Below are 17864 nucleotides of genomic sequence, written 5' to 3'. Positions count from 1 at the left end.
GGGACATTTCCATATTAAAATGCACAAAGAATACTTGTGGGCTTTGTTCCTTTTGAAAGCTCAGCGCCTCTGAGAATCTTTCCTGAAGGTTTTTATAGCCTTGAGTATGTTTTTGGGGAGAGCGGAATATACGAGGAGGAGACTGCTTTGAAACTCTCAGGTTCTGTGACTTTGTTTTCTTTGATTTTGTTCTTAAAATATGTCTCTATTGAATTTTTTTTTTTTTTCTGGAGGCATTATTTCAGTCTGAGCACATTTTAGCACACTGACCCCTTTTCATAAACAGCTGACAACTGTGTTGTGTTGTTTTAAAATGGGGAGAATACAGTTGGAAGGCGATTGCTGGATTATTTTTACATGTGCGTTAAAAGTCTTTGTTATTCATTTATAACTACATAATCATTCATGTCAACTTCTTATTTTAAAATTTATTGTACTATCCAACTTGATATAACACGGGAAGTAATTGAAAGATACACTATTTTATTGCAGTTCACTTTGTCAGCCTATATGACACTTCTAGACATGATACACAAACTGTCTGTCTTTTATGAGAATTACTAGGTGTACAGAGCCCTCATGGCAGAGACAGTAACTCATGACACTGTCATAGTCTAGAGATCTTTTTTCTTTGTCTTGTAGCAGTCATGCCCAAGAAAACAAAGATATATTTGTCTCCATATATGCCACTACAAGACCTCCCCCAAAAAACAGTTTTAAAAGTGAGCTTGACTTGCATGCTTAAGCCTGGATTGCTCTTTCTCCCTGTCAGCAAAACTAGGATGAATCAGAAGGATTTAATAACTCATTTAAATCTGTACAGTGACTAACACAGAAAAGTGTTCCAGTGACCGCTAGTCAACGGAGAAAATATTAACATCAGTATGCAATACTAGTGCTTTTATCTACAGATTCGCCTTTTGCAAAGAAGCTCAGATTCATCATCCAATTTCTACAGATAAAGAAAATGAGGTAAGCAACTTTGCTTAAGGTTGCAATGTAGAGTAAACATTGGAAGAAAACCAAACAAAAATCCCAAGCAACACAGCTGCTTTGCTGATGATTATTTAGGTGCCGGGGAAGGCTGTTCATAATTTTTCTTCCTGCCTTTGTTTCTGTGGATTTGTGAATCAGCAAACAAGAGATCAAACTTGTTTTCTGAGAAATAAACCCCTGCATATTCTTTACATGTCTATCAGTGGCAGATGCATATCATTTTTTCCAATGCAGCATGGAACAGTACAGTAATCTGAGTTTTTTAATGCAGCTTTAATTCAATTTGAATACAATATCTGTAATCACATTTCCTTTACTTCCTCCCATGGAGTTCATGTTAGCAGTATCATAGTACATCTTGTATTTTCAGGTGGAAAAGCTAGAGGGGCTAATCAGTCTCCTCCATCTGTAATGACTGCCTCTTCGGTGCTCCTTTTTTCCCCCTAAATGTTATTATCCTTGTGCAAGCGAAGAAAATAATTTTCAGTCACAAAATATTGCTGCCATCCGGCTCTGATGACACTGTTCCCTTCATTTCGTACAACTTGTTCCATTGCCAGAAGGACTTGACAGCATCTCCCTGTTTTTTAGTGCAGCTTCAGGTTGCACTAAGCAGCAGCAGCAGGTTGCAGCTCTGAGCCTCTTTGTCATGTCTGCTCCTACCCTTCACCAGGCTGTTAACCCAAACAATGCACCAAAAAAATGCCTTTGATCTAGCTGCCAGTCCTTGCCCTCAAGCACACCTCATGTTTAGTTTTCCTGGAAACAAAAACAAGTATGTTATACTGAATCGCGGAAGGCTTTAGCCTGCTCCAGTATTCTCTGAACAAAGTTGTCCATCATCTCCAGTTCTTCCCTAGGGTGCAGTGAGTCAGCACAAGATTTTTCCTAATGCTGATACTCCAGGTCTGCCTGCTCGGTGTTAGGTGTTCCCAAACAAGATCCAAGTCATAGGGACAGACTAGCCTAACTGGAAGGAACTTTAATCTCCGGACAACTGTCAGCAGCTCTAAAAGCAACCCTCCCCTTCAACAAAGAGCTAATGTCCTTATGTTGAACTAAACAAAACTGTAACGGCCCACTTCTCATGCAGCACATAGGTTAGACATGCTTCCACACAGGATGGCTTCCACTCACAATGGTTGCCTCTGGAGGGTGCTGAGTGCTTCCTGGGATCAGAGTAAATTCATCCTCTTGCAAACGAAGCTGCCTCAGGACAGGGCCCTGACTGTGAAGGGAAATCAAGTAAAAACATGGATTTGGTTGGAAGGCTCATGTATTAATACTTCCTCACATTTATGCATGTCACAAATGTTATAAAGCCATAAGCTCTATTTGAAATTCTCGTTTTGATCAGGATGCCAGTAGCAAAACCAGGACTGAGTTCATTCCTTCGTTTCTACATCACAGTCTGCATTTGTTGTCCTCAGGGTAGGCGCTATCCTGCGCCAAGGGATGTAGTAGGGAAATGCTCTGCACTCCTGAGCAGTGCTTAGTCCTAATTTGTTTTCCTCTTGTGCTCTTTGCTGTTCTGAGCTGGATTTTGGAACAGAAAGGCACAATTTTTCTGGCCTCATTTAGGCATCTAGACTGTAGATCGGTATGTAAGTCTAGCTTTGTGCTGCATATTGCCTGTGGAGTTAGTGGCAAGAAATAGCCCCTTTAGAGAGTGAACCATGAAACGCTCCTTGAGGAGCTGTTAGGATTAGAGAGCTCACAGTCAGCACCTGCTCATCTCTCAACACTGCTTGTAGAAGGAGCTTAGAGGAGCTCAGCCTTAAACACTGGTTCTTGGATGCTTCGGTTAGGAGAGATGGACCCTACCTAGGAATCTTTTCAGTTCTGAGGGTGGAAAAAAGGTGCATAAGCAACAGTAAAATCAGACAGATTTGTCACTCTCTCCACCTTTTGGTCAAGCAGTGCTGCCTACATATCCCTATTTTGTAGGAACCATGCAAAAAAATTCATTGTTAAGCTAGGAAAAAAAAAAAAAAAAAAAACAAAAAAAAAAAGACAAAAAGACAAAAAGCAGCAGCCTGGCTCAGCTCTTCTTTACACCACCTGCCACTCTGAATTTATGGTCATTTGAGGCCTCACCTGTCAAAGAGACACTTTCAGAAAAGCTTCCAGTGTTTGACACTCTCTCTCTGATCAACCAATGCTGATCACCTTTACAGACACTAATATTAATAAAGCCAATGTCTTCTTGCCTTTTCTGATTTGCAGGTCCCTAAAAATTCCCCAGTGTCAGACATTTCTCAATTTTTTTTCCACAGGCAGTTGCTGTGCTGTTCCTAATTTCTTTTGTGGACCCCCGGGAAATTGTCCACAGCCTCTGTTCTGTGCTTGACACTGTCACATCGAGTCCCACGCAGCCCCCGGGAAGCTGGCACGGTAGCAGCAGCCAGTGCTGCTCGCATCACTAGACCTAAGGGACTGTGAGCACAGCACTGTTTATCCTCCTCCAGCATAAACAGGTTTGATGAGTGTGATTCTATCATAAAAGATTTTCCCACTGGGTAAATGTCTTTCTTCTAATTGCCTGCTAATTGGCAAACAGCTAATTCCACTTATTATCAAAATTCTTTCTCCAGAGAAAATTCAGCCAAGAGTTTCATAAATCCTCTTCCCTCATACTTTTTCATTTTAAAAATTGTTCCAAGTATCATTTGGTAGCTATCACCTAAGGAGGTGTTCTGTTTGAGTTAATCAGCTCCTGCAAGGTTATCTGTGATCTATTTGAAAGTGCCTTAGCCAGCATCTTGCCTTCTGTCTTAATTAGTAATTACTGGCCTAAAATTGTCGCTTACCATAGGCATTTGTACTGACCTCTCAAATAAAGGTGGTTCATGAAATTAAAAGTGGAAGAAGCCTATTGGGTCACTTATTCTATCCTTCAAAGTGCATTTATTATTCATGGTGTGTGGCAGGGAACCCAAGTGTAGGGTATGATTGAGAACACTGCAGTTAACTCATCTTTGAAATGTAAATACAATTAATGAGTATACCTGTCTTCCCCCAGGATCTGTCCTTGTCTGCTTTGCCATTCTGACTTCTTTCTTTCTTCTCCTTGATGGGGCTCCTAATTTCCTTTCCTTCCTTCTCACACAGGACTGAAAACAATATTTTGCAGAAGACTTCCAAGTGATAAAAAGCACAGAAAATATTCCATGGGTTTCTTAAAAAGTGTGCTTTACTAGCATGCCTTTCAGATCTCACTGTGATCAGGACTGTGCTAAGCGTCGCTTTCATAATTTGGCACAACAAATCATTTGACATGAACATACTATTGCAAGTTTAAAAAAGAACACCAGCTTGCTTGCAGTGAAAGCCCACACTGGAAACATTTAGCTATAGTGAAACTGTGCCATTCACTGGCTGTCACAGACTTCTAACTAAAAGCATCACATTTAATACAGCAAAGTAAATTGTCCCAGGCAAAACCAAGAAAAATTATTTGGGGAGACACCAGGTCAGCCAACAGAGCGAGAAGGATGGTAGGTCTCCACTTCTCAGTCTTCAGTTGCCCCATACCCAAACTCTGGTCTTTATAACAGTGGCTGGAAAAGAGGTTAAAAATACCGGAGAAAGGTATTTTAACAGTAATCCATGACAGAGCTGCCATAGAGGCCTTTATGGGAACCTGTACAGAAAAGGCATCTTCTATAAAACCAGTCCTGGCTAGTAAAATGCAAGCTTTATCAATAGTTAAATCCCAGCAGCCTTTTTTTTCTCCACCAGCACTTTCTCTTCACCCCCATATCCAGGTATCTCTAAGCAGCTTTATAAATAAAAACTGAAAATGCCTTCTACTGCAGCCTGCTGATCTACTGTGCGTTGGAGCACAACCTCTTCCAAGCACAGGAATGGTCCATGTCACATGGGGCAAGCTGAGGGGTTGTGGCAGAAAGCCAGCAGAGCTGCATGGGGATCTTCTGTCTGAGCTCAAATGTGCAAAGGAAGGTTCCAATCAGAAATTTTTAGAAATTAGAAAATTAGGAAAATATTTTCCCTGGGAGGGCAGAGAAATGGGCTTTTTGGAGGGGTGGTAGATTCTGCGTCCTTGGAGATACTGAAACCTCAGCAAGTGAGCACTGAGCAACCCCACGTGGCTGGACCTGCTTGGAGCAGAGGGTTGGACAAGACAACCTCCAGAGGTCCCTTCCAACCTACAGCACCAGGGGCAGGAGGCAGACCTTGTCTTTCACAGGCAAGGTTACTGAAGAACTGTTATCCTGGGCAAGGATTGCCAGCCACAGCCAGAGAGACTGGAATGAGAACAGGCACATGCTGCGGCCTGGGGGCAAAAAGGGGCAACTCTAGAGCCAGACTGGCAGAAAAGGAGGTGTAAGGAAGTTTAAGAGTGGAAAGATTCAAGATTGGTTGGAAGATTACAGCTACTGAATTTGGGGTGTCCTCATGCCAAAGGATCTCTGGGACACTGGGGAATAGCAGAGAGCAGCTCTGGGTTGGGAAGCATTGACTGTGCAGGGCAGGAGGACCTGGGCATTGGTGGCTGTAACGCAGGGCGGTTTCATGGACACAGCAGCCTAGAGATTCGGGAGGAGGGGAAGTTCTGGGGCTACCTGAAGATCCCATGTTTTAGGGCAGGGAAACATGCAGAAACTGACATTTATTTTTCTGTTCTTGGGCATATGGTAGCCATAGATATACCCCAGGACTCCTCCCCTCCCAAGTGCCTTCTCATGCACCCAGCCAGGCTCTTTTGCTTGCCCTCCTTCTAGCCCAGGAACTTTGGCTGCAGTGGACCACATCAACGAAAGGGGAGGAGTTGCCCCCTCCTGAGCCCTGCCAATGCCACGGGCTGATGGGGAAGGCAGGTGAGTAGCTAGATTTGAATTACAAATATTAGGCAGTAACTAGTTGACTGACCATCACTTTCAAAAATTATAGTCAATTTGCCCTTTTACTACTATTTTAAGAGATTCCAGTGTTCGTCTTTCCCTCAAAAGGAGCTGTGCAGACGACTGATTCAGCAAATCTCACAGGGGCTTCAAATGGGGGAGGGTGGGAAAGGCAGGGACATCATCAAACAGATCAGCCACTGATACACAGTAGAAATTATTTCCATCATGGAGGAGGCAGAATTTTAACAACTATTTTTAACCTCTAACTTCCCTCCTAAATACGTCACTAAGTATCAGTAAAACACATTAATAAGCAATATTAAAATAAACCTATTAATTGGGAGAAAAATTAATCACACTACTTTAAATCTCTTTAGATGGATCAAGTGCAGAATCCAGCTCTCCCACTTTTGGGTGACTGCTCCAGCCTTCGGAAAAGCATGAGCCTTGCTCACCTCCTACAAGGGATATTTGTAGATCCCCGCCTAGGCCAATGGTTCCCCAGCAGAGAGACATCTCACTCACAGCTGTCCTTCAAGGGTCCAAAGCCCTCCCTGCCTCATCTTCATGCATGCTTTCTGGTAGTTGACCTCCTCTACCTTTCCCAAGCCACCCTCAAACCAGCCCCTGCTGTTTCCACCCACCTTTTTTCTTGGAAATCGATTTCAGATATTTCAGCTTCCTCGGCAAACCAGGTGAGAAGGGGACCTGAAGAGGAAGAGAAATCTCAAGGGCAGCACAGATGTGGTTCAAAGGGACCCTGGGCAAAAGACTGCATGAACAAGGTGGAGATAGGAACCTGCACTCCAGCAGTTACCGTGGCATGAAATTACTTTGGGAATAACACTGAGAAGTCTGTGTAGAAAAATAATAATACTGATTGACTAACTTCTGTGAGATGGTCCCCAAGCCAGAGTTAAAAGTAACTGCAGAACTTCCATGGGACTAAGAAATTGTAATTTTGATTAAGAGCTGAAAGTCACTTAAAGGAGGATCAGGGACACATTCCTGACAAAGCAGTTCTGTACCAAAGGCAGAGGTTTCCCTTGACACAGCAAAACAGACATTCCTCCAAGCTGCAGGTACTCCTGAGTCACCCGCACACATTGCTACTGGACCATGACTAACTTTGACAGAGCACTCTGGCGTGGCAGCAAGGATGCTCCCAGCACTGTGTTACTGCAGGGAAGCAGAAGACAGCAACCTTAGCTGCTGCCCAGCATTTTAGATGACATCTCATAGCACCTTGTTCCTAAGGCAGGCTCCATAGTGAAAGACCAACACCTACTCCATGTCTTGGGACAGGACTGAAGATCAGCTCCAAGAAGGTGCCAGGACAGAGGCGGTGATGGGTGCCCCAGCACCTCTGCTAGGAGAAACACAGGTGGACCAGTGGTGTCAGTGGTGAAGTTAGATGCGTCAGGCTCTTTCTGCTTGTATTATGTCTCACTCCTATTTAAGAAATGTCAAACCCATACCCACAGAAATACCATCTAACACTCAAATGATTGGGATCTTTACTAGCTCCAGGTGTGCTGAAAGAGAGTATATAATTTCTTCCAGAAGTTCAGGACACACACCGTAGACAATTGTATAAGAAAATCTCTTAAAGGAATGTTTAATTGCTAGTGGGCTCAGCTTTCAGACAAGCAAAGTATCCACTGCTTTAAAAAAATAATACTGGGTTAGGCCCCAGTGTCCTAGTTAATTTGGACAGAAGATCATTTCAATTTTGGTGACAGGGAAAATTCTGAGTAAATTCCCCAATGTATTGAAGTTAATGGCAAACTCTTTTAAATCTTCATCATTTTGTGCTGTGCAACTAATTCCTGACATGCAACTTGCATGATGTACAATTGATTAGCCTGCAGGGCACATTTGACAACAGAGGTTAATTTCTTTTGCATGCTTATGATTTTACATTCCTTCCCTCCTTATGAAATATAACGATAAAGGGAAGTATTTTGGCCTTCAGCAACTAGAAGCACATTTCACTGTCATGTTAAGACAACTTTTGTTTAGCAGACTACAACTCTGGGTTTTGGTTTGGGTCATTGATTGAAATCCAAGGCAACAAACTCATACAGCACCAATTGTTAGCATAGGCAAAAAATATTAAGCAAGAAGGATTAAAGGCTGCTCAGGCATAGCAGAGCTCTTTCCAACAAGACAAATTACAGCTATTATTTTATATCAATGAACTGTAATAATCTTGAATTTCCTGCACTAGAAAGAAAATTTGTGATAATGAACTCTTATCTACCATACCTTCTAGCCTGTGATAATCAGGGTACTTTTTTGGCAGAGAAGGGGACACTCCTCATGTCAGCTTTGCTCATATGAATTTATTTGACAAAATACATTTTAAAAGTAATCTTCCAATCAGACAATACATTTATTATGATTAATGCTGAAGTACAATTGTTTACAATGGATGTCTAAAAAAAAATATTATTTTAAAAATAAAGTTTCTCACAGGAGTTAACATGGGCTTCAGAAATGGGGCATAAAGTCTGAATGCACAACTTGCCATTTGCACAGCTGATCTTTGCAGGGCAGAGAAAGTTTTAACTAAAGACAGCAAATGTTTTAGTTTCTTGATAATTTTTTTCAAAATCAGTTTCACCTCTGGTTTTCTGTCCTAGCATGAAGCTGACTCCTCTGCAACCTCTTAGACTTGTTCAGTGCTTACATCCCACCTGGGTGGGAGCAGCTTGGAGTTTTCATCTGGACCTAGCAGGAGGTGGCACGGGATGAAACCAAGGGTAATCCTCGCAGCATGCAGTTCAGAAGCAATTCTAAGCAGGTCTCAAAAGATTAAATCAGCTGAAGAAACGGATCATCTAGAGGTTGGTCCTGTGTTATTCAGTGTTTAAAAGCCTAAAAGTTTAAAGCACTGCCTGTCCCACCTGATCTGTGAAGCAGGTGTGCAGTGCTCAGTGTAAGTCCAGCACAGCGCTGTCACCAGCTGTGTGCACGGGGGCTACGGATGCAGCTGTGCCCGCCCCAGGACACCCCCGCTTACCAGGCTAAGGTTCTGCTTTTCCAGTAAAAGGGTTAAATGGCAACCTCCTGAGAGGAAAAACTGGCAGAAAACTCCTTTTTGTTTCTGACAGCCACCGCTCACACATTCCCATCAGCCCCATTTGTCAGAGCGCAGCACAGATGATGGGGGTTACTGGTCCCTGCATCCTCCAGCACAGCCCAGGCCCTCAGCTCTGCACCACATCACCTCTGAGCAAGTGCTACAGCTACACTAAGGGGAAGGGAAGCAGCATCCAAGGTGGTTAGCCTCTAAGATGGTCCCAAAAAGCACAACACTTGCTGATCATTATCATAGAATCTCTCAAGCTGGAAGGAACCCCTAAAAACCATCAAGTCCAACTCCCTGCTGCTCGCAGGACTACCTAAAACTAAGAGCATCATCCAGATGCTCCTTGAACTCCAACAGGCTTAAAGCCATGACCACTTCCCTAGGCAGCCTGTTATAGATACTAAGGCAAAATTGCCTTAAAAATTACTGTCAGAAGGAAAATTGTGTGCAGAGACTTAAGAGTTACTGTGCCCTTGTGTTTAAAATTGTGTGTTCTAGAGTGCAGAAGACAAAGAGGCAGGAGCAGGATCAGCAGGGGAAATGCTGGCTTTCAGGAACAGTGATAGCCATTTCCTCTCTCAGTGACCCCTGGTCACTATCCCATTTTTCCATCCTTGACTACTCTTGATTCATCCCAGATAGAACCTGATAAAAACACAACTTCAAGAAGATGCAGGAAGAACACCTACAGAGACATTATGTTGGGGTTTCAGTCTCCTAGATAAAGCTGCTGAGCTCTTTTGAAAAAGCAAGCTGCTCCTCTGCCTCCTCCAACTGACAAATCCACAACCCAGCTCCTGCCTCTCCACCTTCTGCATCAATACTGCCCCTGTGCATTTCAACTGTGTTTCACAAATCCATCCATCTTCTCCCACATTAGTTTTTGTGGTTGGGTTTTTCAGGAAGGGGGAAGGAAGTGTTTCACCATTTTTCAAACTCTCACTTTTGCGGAATCACATGCTATAGTTGTAGTAGGCAAATGTTAAGTTTGTTCGGCTTTCAGAAATTAGTAGACAAGACGAGGCTCCTGAAAGAGCGAGCAATTTGTACACGCAGTAATTATGCCCCTTCTGCTATTCTTGCGCTCTTCTTTGTAATGGACTTAAGTACTTATTTCCACTATCACTAATTTAAGTTTTCCAGAATCTCTGACAATCAAGGCACTCACACTCTGACAAGCTACGAGTGCTATAGATTTGGGTTACAAGAGCAGACAAAAGAAAAAAAATCCATCTTCTAGACTTCTTCAGTTTTATGGAGATCAGTTGAGCATGAACCAGGTCAGCACCATCTTACTGAGAATGAATCTGAAGGCAAGCTCTGCATTGATACCACACACGGGATGGTCAAGTTTCTGAGAATGGCAGTGACACTACCTTTTTAAGGATTCATGCTGCCTTCTGTACATTTTAAAGGGGAGGACACAGTTAGTAATTAGCGAGATTCTTTATCAAATACTAGAGGGAGGGCCCTAGCTTCCAAAAAACTGACATTATGCATAACTTGACCCAACAGAAAAATCCCCAAATATTAAACCCTTCCCTGCTAAAATAAAAGGCGTGGGGAATAAGAAACATTATTTAATTCACTTTAACTTTAAATACCATCGAAGGGCATGAATTCAGTAATTTTTAGTGTACCATAGTACATAGGCATAACATGTGAGAGACTTGCAGCATAAAGTTGCATTTTTTTATCATTTTATGGGGCTGGGTTTTTTAAACTTCAGTGGCTCCCTTTAGTCCTACAGTGGAAGGGGGTGTATAACACCTACCTTTCTGAAAGACAGTCTACATCAAAGCAAATGAACGCACATACCTAGGCAGTCACAGACAGCAGAAAACACTAACTCAGCATTTCATTTGTTGTTCAGATTTTTACAATTTATTTTACCATTTTAAAAACACCACATATCAAATTAAGAGGTGAAAGAATATTTGTTAAAAGTTTAAATCTTACCCTTGGTTAAACCACAGTCAAAGGAATAATCTTTATCTGAACAGCATTATGCATGTTGAGGTGAACCTGAAAGTGTCAGACAGCAAGTGGACCTGCTTTATAATAGGTATATTCCTTCTAAATAAAATGTTCTGTGTTGTCAAACTGATTTACAACCAACATGAAAGTATTGCTCATCCACAATTTTGATGCAACTGCTTACAAACAAGAGTCAGAAAACATTCTGTGTCAGCAAAGCACAGAACACAGCGTGGCTAAGCTAAAAGAAGCCAGACAAACAGCAAGATATATCAATTGGTTGGCAGAACACGTATGCTCAAACTGGAACTTACCACAACATGAAGAACCATCTTTTGCTTACAGCCTTGCCCACGAACAGTCAAAAATCAAGCATGCAGCATCAATGTTCTCTCTTTGTAACATCAGCTTACAAATCCTGCAAAGCAGCTATGATCTTACACATCTTCCAAGGCAACTTGTCTTTCTGAAGGTTAATGTATTTTTTATGGATCTAAAGATGGATTTGTGGCTGTCAAACAATCCATCTGGTTTCTAAAACTGAACAAATATTGTTCTTTAGTTCACTGTGTTTTACGTTAATAGCAAAATAAAATATTTGACTTTGAACTAGACCCACATGCAATTGAGCAGGGACAAGTAGGTAACATTTGTAACATTACTGGCATCATGACACAACATTCTGTGTAGGACTTCAGTCATCAGAGTTAAAACATCATGTCATCTAGACCATCCTCCATAAATTTCTTGTAAATTGCCATAAACTTTGCTACGAATGCTTCCAGATGATAAATGGCTTTGCTGCCCAGTTGCAGGCGGTGTTCATAGAAAGCTGCCATCTGTGCAACTTCTCCTTTCAGTTGTCCATCACAGTTATTTAGAAGTTCTGTCAGGAGGCCCTAAAAGGGGAAAAAAAAACAGGACAGTATTTGAAAAATTATGTATTTTTTGTTAGGAGTATACCCTAATTTCTCTGAAAATAGCCAAGCTATAACCAATAGTTCACTCATGTCAAAATAGATGTCACCTATTGTGTTCTTAGATGGGAAAAAATAATATACTGGAACTACTTATGCCTTAATAAAGAAAATAAATTAACCTCATCTCCAAATACTGTACTCTCTACTGCAAGCAGGCATATGACCCTGGGGAGAGCTTTTTATCAAGACAGGAAGTAAGTGATTTTAATACCCTTGCTATCTCAACAGCATGGAACACAAAGAGAAACAACATTAACAAATAACAAGGAAAGGGCTTATTTACCATTTAAGTATATCTGTTTATATTTACATATATACATATGTATAGACACACAAAAGATACTTTACAGCAGTACTTCAGTCAATACAAAAACCAAATATGCATTATTTTATATTCGAGACAGCAATAAAATAATTGCAAATCCATCCCTATTAAAATGGTCCGGATTAAATGAGAAGTATCTCTAGACTATTTAAGGTTTATGAAGAGGGAGTGGGTAGAGAACATCTACTTTTGGCCTGATGACAACAGTCCTCAAACAGGGCAATGCAGGATCTACTAACCTACGATGAGAAAAGAAAGTTAAAAAAATGTCTATCAAAACTGTCAAAAGCAGAAATCAGTTAATGAGAAAAGAAATTTATCTTGTAATTTCGTCTGATGGCAAAGTCTACCTAGGGTAAGTTGCAAACAGCTTTAATCTTTTTTCTGCTCTAGTTGTCTTCAGCATTCATTCTGCCTAAAATAAAAACATGCACATCCAATTTGCTTTTTTTCCTCCCAAGATGATATCTGTCTTTGACGAGACCTTCTGGTCTAGCATCCTTCAGCAAACCTCTCCACTAGGACATAGCAAATACTGAACTTGTAACAACAAAACTTTTACAAAAGAAAGCAAACCATACCAAAATTAGCCCATAAAATATATCTATGCCTCAATACAGAAACTGGCCTGAGAAGTCTTCAGGGGGACAAAGCATGCCCTGCTTCTACTCAGCTATGAGGCTGCTGTTTTGTGATCACAGAATAAGTTTTAGTAAACCATTCAACAGAGGTGTGAACAATGAAGCCCGCAACAAAAACAAACTAGACATTTACACTTTCTAAATTAGAGAACAGAAACTTCCTGCCCCCAAAAATCTACACAACTCAAAACCATCATGCCTAAATATATTTGAGCATGAACCTAACTAAACTGTCTAGTATATTGACTGAGGATCATGAGAAGTGAAGGCTATGTACGTATCAGTGTTTGCAGGAATGAGGTCTTTAATTACTGCTTCGGAGTGATAACCTGGACTATTTTGGTTGCTCTAGTGAAAAAAAAAGACACAAGAGAAAAGTATATTTTGGTCACTCATGTCTATTTGGAAAGGACACACCTTTTCATTAATATTTGGATAATTTGTGATATTTTGGTGTTGGCTTTTTTTAAACTCAAATTGAGACTGCCATAGCATTAATATTTATAACACATTAAGTGTTAGATAGCTGAATTACCTTCATTATAATCTCAGGAGGAATGCAGTGTGTCAAGAGTTCATAAAGCCGTCCACGGACCTCCAAAAGCCTGTTGCAAAGACACCACAAAATATCAGAAGTATGTCCCCAAAGCATACTAATGTGTTTTCATTATTTGTGAAATATGCTGCATGAAAAACAAAAGTCAACCCAAGCAAATTTTTTTCTGTTTTTGTTTTTGTGTGTTATTTTAAACCCAAAAGCATTGCACAAGTCAGTTTTAATTAACATGCTACATATCACCTTTTATTCAAAACAGTAAGATAAGTTACATACACTCTAGTTACAATGGTCTCAGTTAATCTAGAAGCTACAAGGCTATTAGAATTTGTCTCAGGCTTGTCTCCCTTTAATTCCTCTTCATATCTAAATTATTATTCATGCTTAAGATTAGTGAGAAGACACCACAACATTGATTAGAGCCACAGGATTCCTTTACACTGTTTTTCTGTCTTCATTGTTTACAAGCAGGGGTAAGATAATTAGGTGGCAGAAAGTGACACAGTTATCAATTCTCAACTTTTGATATCAGGTTAGAGGCTACAAGCATATAAATTAAACACAAGAATTGAAGTGACATGTAACATATGGAACAAACTAAAAGGATCAGGCTGTGTATATGACACAGAGATGGATAAAGGGGGCATCTCCTGAAATGGTTAAAAAAAAGGAATGATTTATCATTTCTAGTTCTTTTATAAAGGTGTGTTATCCTGAAGATGGTGAAAGAGGAGCCTTAAATAAAGAGAAAAGACCCCACCCCTCCAAAAAAAAAAAAAAAAAAAAAAAAAAAAAAAAGACAGCATTACATGCAACTAAGCTTATGGCTTGCTTATGCTCTCTTTTGATGACAAAGCTTCAACAACGAAAAATCAACAACTGTTTCCATTCCTGAAGCTCATTCAGCCTCCTCTGGTAATTTTAAAGCTCACTTCCTCTGACTGCAAAGTACCAGGTCTAGTAAAAAAGCCAGAAAATTACATATAGCTCAAGTAAAGATGACACATTTTTAAATATAACTTTTTTTGTAGGTTTGAGATTACACCAAAAACATAATTTATAGCTACAAGCAAATGTATTCACCTACCTTTGTGGTGTCTGTTGCCCAACAATAGCATTTGCAGTTTCTCTCAAATAAACTTCCCAGTCCATCTCAGGAATATCTTGATCAGCAGTAAAAGGATACCTATATAATAATATTTTTAAAAAAATTAAAATCAAAGCAAACTGTCACCTTTTCTAAGAAGGCCTCAGAAGTAAGTTCATTTTTGTGTCTGCAAGTATAACTTCCATTCATTTTTATCAGTGACTTACTGTTGTACTCTGCAGGACTCACACATAAGTAGTGCCTTCCGAAGATTCCTGCCAGATTTCTCTGCAACCCTTTGAGCCAGTTCCTGTGGAAGAGTCAAGCCTTCTTTCTTACACACACTGGACAAGACATGGCAGATCTAGATGGAAAAAAGATAGCAAGGAGTGCAATATTTAACGTTTTCAGCCCCTAAAGATTCTCCTGCTTGAAACACTTCTGGACCAGAGACAAACCAGTCTTTCATAAGACATGTTTGGCAAGTCACCCACCGCAAAGAGAAACAGGTCACTTTATGGAAGTAAAGTTCTTGCTGTGGACTTATGAAATATTTATCTAGTAAGAAGTTTTAAATAACTACTCTTTCGTTCTGTTTCAACATACATCCTCAATGCTGGGAGCAGGCACTCGTACAGCCAGGCATCTGCTTTGAATAGGTCCTATAATTTTTGACATGGAGTTGCAGCACAGGATCAACCTGCAGGTCGCCATGTATTTCTCCATTGTTCTTCGCAAAGCATGCTGAGCGTCTTTAGTGAGTTTGTCGACCTCTGTTAACAGCACCACTGAAAATGGGGGGGGGGGGGGGGGGGTGGTTATTAATATAAAGTCTTTCCAAGAAAATAAGCACGTTGACATACAAACAGTAATACCAAAATAAATGATACAAGAAAAAGGCAGCACGGTTCCACAGGCAGGAAAATAAAGCTTAAGACAACGTGAGTGCCTTTTTTACTGTATAATCTTCTGCTCCTTCACACCCTATATTCATGTCCTGGAATGTCAACTTCTTCAGAGAAGGGTCTGCAACATTTCAGTGCCAAGAAATACTCCAGGTAGGTGTAGAAGCTTTCACTTTGATAATTAGTACAGTAATTTTTTAAAGGAAATTTTAAGTGAGAAATGCAAAAGAATTTATGGCATAAGGGCATATCAAAAAGCACAAATTTCTTGAAGACTCCCCTCAATACATTTATAGTTAAAAGCCAATGTCTTAGCTTAACAAAGGAGTAATAGAAAGCTGTGTTGCTAATCGTAGCTGCAGCACATTTCCATGGCCTTTTAAAGAAAAACGAAGTATTCCAAAAAATGCTTCAGAACAATCAGGAGACACCTAATACAAAGCAGCTAACCTAACCAGCTGCCTTCTGCAGGCTCCTCCATAGGCAACTCATAGATGGCTAATTTCAGTTCTCTGAATTTAGGCAGTGAAAACAGCCTGGAGAAAGTCATCCCACTACTCTTCTCCCGTTTGTCTTATGGTTCTATATGCAGCCTAAGGGTCTCTTACATAGATACTCTGAGATGCATAGAATGACTGCAGCTGTAAGAAGACATACATCAATAACTGGTAGAGCTAATCAGTGTAGGTGAAACACAGCATTTCCTGAGAACAGGGAGGAAAACAAGACAATGTGCTATATCCATGACCATTTACAGCTAATGTCTACTCTATTCTATCTGTCAAGATTTCCTTTCTCCTTCAATCTCTTTTTATATAGTTCTGATTTTGCTTTCAATTTAGTCATGAGGAGGAAAAATAAGCCAGTTGTAGCAGCATGCATTTTAGAAAACTCAGTGAAAGACTTCTCCATTTTCTTACCCACAGTCCTTCTGTACACTATGAATAAAATGCTTCTAAAACTTTCTACCTAATATAGCGCTTATTTGTAGCATTTTGGGGGATGAGCTAACTTCTAACTTGCACAACACCATTCATCATAAGGCTATGCTGCCCCTCAACTCAACATTAAGCCTCAGAAGCTCACAACTCAACTACTACTGTAGATGTAAACTAAGTTACCGTACATTTCAACAGCAGGCGTGGGAATTTTTTTCCAGCTCCCTCTGCCCAGCCACAGTCATTCAACTACATCCTGTCCGTTTAAGAAACCAACACACGAGACAACCTCATACTGAGTATTTAACCATTACATATATTTCCACAGTGGAAGTAAAACAGGAGGCTGTTTGATTTGGGAAAGGTTCATGTGTGCCCTCATGCAAAATATAGGTACAAACAAAACAGTCAGCTGAAATATCTGAAAAACAAGTTTAAAAAGTACTTTGACTGGTTTTAACTATTTTTACTCACCTTTAAAATCTCGTTGAGTACTTGTCTCAAGCTGTTGGGATTGTGCTACTGTCTTCAAGAGCTCCTGAATTACTACACGGTCATTGTTTCCTGCATCACTGTACCAGGAGTTTGAATAAAACTTGTTTTATAGCAACTTTATACTGCATATAAAATACATCCTCCTAAGCAGCCCCTTGGTTAACTGACTAAACAAGAATTCCAGAAGAACTCAGAAGCTGTTGAGGTTAGAATTAAGCTCAACATACATGCTTTGTTGAAAATTACCTTCTCAATAATAAAAACAAACCAAAGCTTACATAGACACAACTGGATTAGTAGTGCTGTATTGGGAAGTAGTGAAACCGTTGTCAAATGTTTTATTAACTCTTTAAAATAAAACTTTTTTTTTTCTGGTATGAGAAATATAAACTTTTTTTTTTACTTATTTGGGCAAAGGCACATAATGTGAACATTTTTACCTGTTATGGGAAGAAAAATTCAGTCTAACCACATAATAGAATGCCTGACTCAAAGGACTGCTGCAAATGCATAGGGTTTTGCATAGGGTTTTTCCCCTGAAAATTAGATTAGATGTCATGCTATGAACAACCTATATGCTTAATGTAGACTTGAATGCCAGACACAGTGAAGTTAAAGAGCTAGCAGTAAAAGATTGATACTCAGATACCATTACAGCACAGATGGTTAATTTTTTTCATCTTAGAGGCAGGAAAACATGGGAAAATACTAGATTTCCTCCCTGTTTCTTCTCCTTACTATCCCCTAGAGCAGCACTGCACAGCTTTCTCGGTCCCCAGGTTAGTGGCTCAGCTAGCTTGGCTCAGATTTGACAACCACTGGGAACTGACTTGCAAGCTAGATTTCTGAAAAAGCAAAAAAGGGAAAAAACCCACACTCTTCAGCATCCCCAACTATTGCCTTCACAGAAGCAGAAGTAGCTCTGCAATATTTCACCACTCAACCAGACATTTCCCATTCCTGACAAGTAGAAGGCAGCACAATGTACAGAAGCATATTAGC

The 17864-nt window shown here is 40.4% G+C and overlaps 1 protein-coding gene across 1 annotated transcript in view; it reads right to left on the bottom strand.

Annotated features, from left to right (window-relative positions):
- Positions 1-11410: 11410 nt before the first annotated feature.
- Positions 11411-17864, bottom strand: part of RFC3 (replication factor C (activator 1) 3, 38kDa) — a gene marked incomplete at its 5' end in the record, with an annotated part of 9607 nt that continues 3153 nt past the window's right edge. The window contains 6 exons of the mRNA XM_010087769.1: positions 11411-11834; positions 13417-13486; positions 14525-14623; positions 14752-14888; positions 15131-15312; positions 16842-16939. Of these exons, the coding sequence (XP_010086071.1) occupies positions 11643-11834; positions 13417-13486; positions 14525-14623; positions 14752-14888; positions 15131-15312; positions 16842-16939 (778 nt within the window). The remainder of the gene's footprint in view (positions 11835-13416; positions 13487-14524; positions 14624-14751; positions 14889-15130; positions 15313-16841; positions 16940-17864) is intronic.

Source organism: Pterocles gutturalis, unplaced genomic scaffold (genome assembly GCF_000699245.1).
Source record: "Pterocles gutturalis isolate BGI_N339 unplaced genomic scaffold, ASM69924v1 scaffold25146, whole genome shotgun sequence".
NCBI classification, from domain to species: Eukaryota; Metazoa; Chordata; class Aves; order Pterocliformes; family Pteroclidae; genus Pterocles; species Pterocles gutturalis.
Note: the sequence above shows the minus strand (reverse complement) of the source record. Positions and strands in the feature narration are given on the sequence as shown.